The sequence below is a fragment of the Stegastes partitus genome, unplaced genomic scaffold (assembly GCF_000690725.1).
Source record: "Stegastes partitus isolate 25-593 unplaced genomic scaffold, Stegastes_partitus-1.0.2 Scaffold817, whole genome shotgun sequence".
NCBI classification, from domain to species: Eukaryota; Metazoa; Chordata; class Actinopteri; family Pomacentridae; genus Stegastes; species Stegastes partitus.
Window position 1 is genome coordinate 98,323 of NW_007578548.1, and position 6,190 is coordinate 104,512.

The following is a 6,190-nucleotide window of genomic DNA, read 5'->3' on the forward strand; positions in this document are numbered from 1 at the left end:
CGGGCCCTCCGACTCCGGGACTAGTTCCCGGTGCGGGAAGGGGGCGCTTAGCGTGGTGAGCTATGCGCACCCCTTAATTAACATTAAAAATATTATTTTTATAGGTGCTTCAGAGAGAAATGTATAGCAAGCCAGCGGCCAAACTAAGCATGCTGTTCTGCAGCTTGTTTTACAGAAGACCAAATGGTTCATTAGAAGATCATCCTGTATCATTTAACGGGGAAAAAATAAAACATTCAAAAATAATTCTAGAAGTGTCGTGTCTGTCAAGTTCCTGTTCATGTCTGCACATTTGATGTCTTGTCCTTCCTGTTTTATTTTGCAAACACTAACCGGTTGTCTCTGTCTGTGATTTACTTCCTGTCCCTGTCTCGTCATACCTGCTCCCTGATGGCTTTCCCTCACCTGTTCCCCATCTCTCCTCATTACCTCATGTATATTACCTTGTGTGTGTCACAGTCTCGTTGCCAGTTCGTAGCACTTTCACAGTCTTTGTACCAGCGTTCTTTAAGCCATAGTCACTCTCTGTTTCGTTACGACCTTGCTTCTGTTTTTGGACCTTGCCTTTTGCCTCTCGTTTTTGATACCTGTGCCTGATTGACTGACCTCCTGTGTACCGAACCCTGGCTGATAATCAACCCGCCCTTTTGCCTGAACCTGTCTGTGTCGAGCATTTGTGTCCACCTGTCTGATTCTTGTCAGTTCTTGACAAGAAGAGAATATACACTAGTCAGATGTTTTTTTTGGTTTTTTTCTCAGCAAAAGTTGTTCTTTTTTTTAGTCTTACAGCAGATGTTTATGTTGTAGCGCGAAAGCGTTGCACCTGTTAAACCTGAGAAAGTATTTAAGATAGTGAGAGACGATGGCGGTGTCATGGATATTGGCATTCACAGTAATCATAATGAAATCTTTGAACCGGTTTAACCTGAGTTACAGGAGCAGACGGATCCATCACATGCCAGTCAAGCTGCCTCCTCTGTGCCTGCAGTGCACCCTGACACCTATCCTTGCAGGTGGTCGGCCAATAGGGAGCAGTTTCAGATCATTTCTTTGGGTTGTAAGTGTCAAAATGTGGCTCAGACCTAATCATATTGAGGAGCTGATCAACACTTTCACTTACGGTCATGAGCATTCAATAATAACACTGCAGTATTTTCTGCATATCTAACCAGTAGGAGAGCCACAACATATAAGTTGCTTTACCAGAGCCCTCCTTGAAAACATTGGCTAGAAGATTGACTACTGGACTGTCTTGCTATGCCCTCTGGCCTCTTTTGTCCATCTCCCCTTTATGTGTTATTTGTGTCTTGGACAAAAAACATAACACAATTTGAAACTACCCACAGTTCCTGACTAGCTCAGACCTGTCGGCAATAACAACAGAACAAAGAGGTCCAAACTCACTAGAAGGTGTCAGTCTGGGTTTACTCATAGACGAGACCACAGGGAGGTACCTGTTTAAAGTTATGAGAACACAAAACTAATTTAAGCTTCTTTATCTGCGATACAGTCAAATAAGTTTGCGAGCCATAGGACACCCGATACACAATCACTGTACCGAGACACAGGACTAACAATGGCTCATGGACCCATAATTATTAGCTGCTGGTGATGCACAGCTGGATCAATATGAACAGCAACATATCTGCTGTCAGACACATACTGTACGTGAGACGTAATTTGAAATACAGTTGAAAGACTTTGTGTGTGGAGACGTGCACAGCAGACAACTGAAATGTCTTAAGCACACTTCCTGAACATCCTCAACTTTGTTGTGTGCTTAGGTTGTATAAAAGAACTGTTTTCAACATCTTCTATGGTGAGCTGTTTGAACATTTTATTAAATTCTATCCAGACATCAACATTATTTTGACCAGCTGAAGTTAGACTGTGACTATAGTGAGAATTTTAATTCCGGATGTCTGTAAGGTCCATCAGAACAGTCAGAATGACAGAAAGTGATATCTGTTATACAGTTTGGACGACTCAAAATAATAGTTGCACACATAATAATAGTTGCAGACATCCATCCATTATCTATACACAGAGGGGCTCGAGTCTACTCCGGCCGACTCAGAGAGAAGGCAGGGGACACCCTGGACAGGTCCCAAGTTGTCACAGAGAGACAAACAAGCACACTCACATTCACACCTACAGACAACTTAGAACCACCAGTTAACCTCAGAATGTTTTTGGACTGTGGGAGGAAGCTGGAGAACCCAAAGAGAACATGGCCTCCTAACAGGGATGCGGTGCTGACAACCGAGCCACCATGCAGCCATCTCAAACTAAGTCTTAATTGATGTGCAAGATGTTGCTCCATTTGATATTGTCCCCAAAAAGGCATTTGCAGGAGTGTTAGCAGTACAGGGGGGTGCTGTGGTGGGTAGAAAATACCATGAAATAAGTTTTTTAGCAAGGTCTTTGTGGAGAACAAGAGCTTTGTTTATTCAAGACTTATTTTAAAATTAGCCAGACTGCTGCTCTGACATGAAGGAAAAACAGCTTGTCACAGCGTCAGTTTGTTTAAAAAGTTCACCTCCGCCATCATCAATTCACCGAAATTCTAAGATATCTAAAAAGGACAATATAAGACAATACAGATAACTTGAACTGAGGGTAATTAGAGATATCTTGAACTCATAGTGTGATTAATCGGAATTAAACTGTAGATATGTGAAACTGGAATTAGCACTAGTTATGATTCATTTGCTGACATCAGCTGTGTAAATTACATAGACAGTATCTGGAACTGAATTGTAGATATTTGCAGTGACAAAACCCCGATATACTTGTAAAGTAGAAGTATAATTTGTCCTGGGAACACTGACAGTTTGGAGATCTGAAATGTTCTTTTTTATGAGGATGAACTGAAATATGGATATTTGTAATGTATATCTAATCTAGTGATTAAATGTCAATGGCTTGCCATAGACTCAAGTTGACTATTTTGGCTGTTACTATCGTGGTTTTGTTGGAGCCACAAGTGACTATTTAGAATAAAGAACACAGTTGCAGAGCAGCAAGCTACCTGACCACCCAGACCCACCTACAGCAGCAACCTGACTGCATCTGGCTCCTCGCTAATCCATGCAAAGTCACAGCTAAGAAGGTTCACTTCCATAATTCCAGATAAAGTTTGTATATAAGTCTTAATCTTAGTTAAATGTCCATATTTTGCAAATCTTGCACTCCATCTTTCTCCTCCTTACTTCTTTTGTGTATCTGCACTGATGCTATTGAGGTCAAAATGCCAAACTTTGATGATTCTTCTTCTGTAGCGTGGTTAGATTCACTGTGATCTGATCCATGCCAATCAAGAATAGGCCTCCTGATTTAACCTTTAATATATTTCCCACCATAATCCAAATTCAGATAGACACCAGGGATTGCTATGAGTTAAACAACGTAAGTTACACAAAGATTAAGGATGAAGTCGATTAAAACTCACACTTGTTTTTTTCACACCACTCTTTTTGTTTTGTTTGTAAGATCGTTAGTTCAAAACAGCAGAATTAGCACATGACTCAGGTTAATAAAGGGTCGGTGCTGCTTCTGGCAACGACAGATAAGAAGTGGTTGAAGATGCAAGACGCGCTAATTGAAGGAAGAGCTGAAACATTCAATCACATGCTCACTTCACAAACACAAATGATGTGTTTACTGATGTGTTACTGTCTGACTTTAGCGATATCCATTTTGTTTCCTCTCTGGTTTCAGAAGGATCTTTGCTATTATATTTACATTAAAGCATCATAAAGTCCATTTTTAAGCACAGACAAGCATTTCAGGCTTTTAAGGTCTTAGCTCTCAGATGACAGAATGTTTTCATAAACAGTTCCTGCAATGTGATATGGCAAAGGAAGACAGTTATACCTGTACATATTCTGAGGATGATGTCGGGCATGTTGTTATGGTAACACATTATAAAACATTTCCTACAATACTAGAAAATGTAAGCTGATAACAAAAACATTTGAAGGTAACTGGAGAATGCAATCCTGGTGTCAAGAAAAATGTAGAACTAAAACAAACTGTCCTCCTGGAAATATTGCTAGAACCTTGAAATATGCCAAAAAAATAATGCTTGAAACTCAACAAAAATATCACCGCAACAGCTGGTTCAATCTTTTTGAGTTTAGACAACTTTTAATGAGATAATGTCCAAAAAACAAGCTGAGCACAGTTAGCATTTCTGATTACTTAAAAAGTTGCAGCATAAACACCTCTTGTGTTGGTTAATCATAGAAACTAAGTTGTTCCAGTTAGGTTTTACATCTTATTAAAGGTATTTTTTGTGCACACTTGACTACATGAACACAAGCTTTTAAGCTTACAAAAATGAAAAAACTTAAGTTGCTCCAATTAGATTTTCTTCATTTATTTTTGGCCTTCTCTAGTTTTTGTTCATGTAGTGTTTTAGAACAGAATTCAGCAACAAAATAGTTGGTAAGTCACTTTTCTTTACTTTTTTTGAGATGCAATTAAGTTTTTTAACACGCAATATTTAAATCTTGAAAGAAAAAAACGACACAAATTTCAATTGCCCCACAAATTCTAAATTAACATGAAAAGGCCTCGAGCTGAGCAGATTTGTCAAGTGAAACTCTTTTCCCAACATTTTTATTCACTAGTGTCCTAACTGAAGAGTAGAAGGGCCAAAATTTAACTGCAAGACATGAATCTGTGATTGCTCATATCCCAGTTGAAAATATTCTCAAATTCATTGCTATCTGAAAGTGTCCTGATATGTTTTGCAGGCAAAGTGAACTTAAATCCTGACCTCGAGGTAAAGCAAAGTTAAGTTATCAAGCTAATTTCATTAAGTTATGCAACTTAAAATGAATTTTAATTCAGCTAATAAAGAAATTTGAGTTTAAAATAGACAAAATATTAAGTTGATGTAATTACCAACATGATTATATCAATCCAACACATCAACACAATGTTTGCAGCTTTGAAGGTTGAACCAAATCAGTAAACTGTGATTTTTGTCATGCAAGTAGGCCTTTAATTAAGTGGTGGAATAGGTCATTTAAATGACTTTTTAGAACGTTTTCAGAACAAAAATCAAATCCTGAAATCACAGTCATGAATTATCAGCTGATTCTGCATCTGATTGATGACAGTTATCATTTAACACGTAGCACCAGACTTGAAGACGAGCAGCTCTGTCGTGCCTCATAGTCCACTGATCAATAGGAGGTTAAATATTTGCTTACTTTGGACATGTGGCACAGCTTTAAAAATGTCAATAAATATGCATTTGACTGCCATATAAACGACCCTTGAAGTTCTCCTGAAGGTCAGTAAGTTGTACATACCTGTCAGCAGAGAGGGCCGTGAGAGTGAACACAGACACCCCAACAGAGGTGAGCTGGATGAAGGGGATGACTTTACATCCCAGCCTGCCGAACAGCCACTCCTCTGACAGGTACCGGCTGGCGTCCACCGGAGCGCAGGTCAGCAGCAGCAAAACGTCCCCGAGCGCAAGACTCGTCATGAAAAGATTTGGCACGTTGCGGATGGATTTGGCGGAGCAAAACGTCTTAATGAGCGTGATGTTGCCCACCAGCCCCAACACGCTGATGGCCCCGTAAACGGAGGCAATGGCCACGCCGGTGAACCACATCGTCCGCTCCGAGCCGGGAAGAGGAGTGGTGACGCTGCGCGACGCGTTTGGGCACAGACGCTCCATCTGTCCCCGCCGTCAAGAAACTCGGAGAATTACTGGCAGGTCCTTCAGGGATTTTTAGAAAGAAGGCGAAACATCTGGTGAAAATTCAGCGTCCAACTTCAGAGCTGCGTCCTCCATAGTGTCTGAGTTGTTGCTGTAGGAGCTCGATGCGCACAACAGAAAAGAACGATCAATATGTGCGTCCGTGGTATTGAATTTGAGAGAAAAGCGTTATCATGATAAGAGTATGGCAGGATGGCATAAAGGAGATAAAAACTATTAATACAAATATAGAAATCTGCTTTATGTCAGGCTTTGTATGCTTTGAAAAAAACTTGTCTGAATTAAAAAGCTGTCATTTGACCATCTTTTCTAATGTTGGATCAAAATGGAAGCATGATTATAGGTTTAATTCCTGACATTTGAACTGAGCACTGTGTAAAAAAAGAAAAAAAAAGTTTAAAAAATTGTGAAAAATTTATTTTTATAGCTAATTTGACTACAGCAAAATAG

The 6,190-nt window shown here is 39.8% G+C and overlaps 1 protein-coding gene across 1 annotated transcript in view; it reads right to left on the reverse strand.

The window, feature by feature from the left end:
- The window catches only part of LOC103365195 (gastrin-releasing peptide receptor-like), a 17,870-nt gene extending 12,172 nt beyond the window's left edge, over positions 1-5,698 (reverse strand). Inside the window, exon 1 of the mRNA XM_008292565.1 lies at positions 5,325-5,698. Within this exon, the coding sequence (XP_008290787.1) occupies positions 5,325-5,698 (374 nt within the window). The remainder of the gene's footprint in view (positions 1-5,324) is intronic.
- Positions 5,699-6,190: the final 492 nt, after the last annotated feature.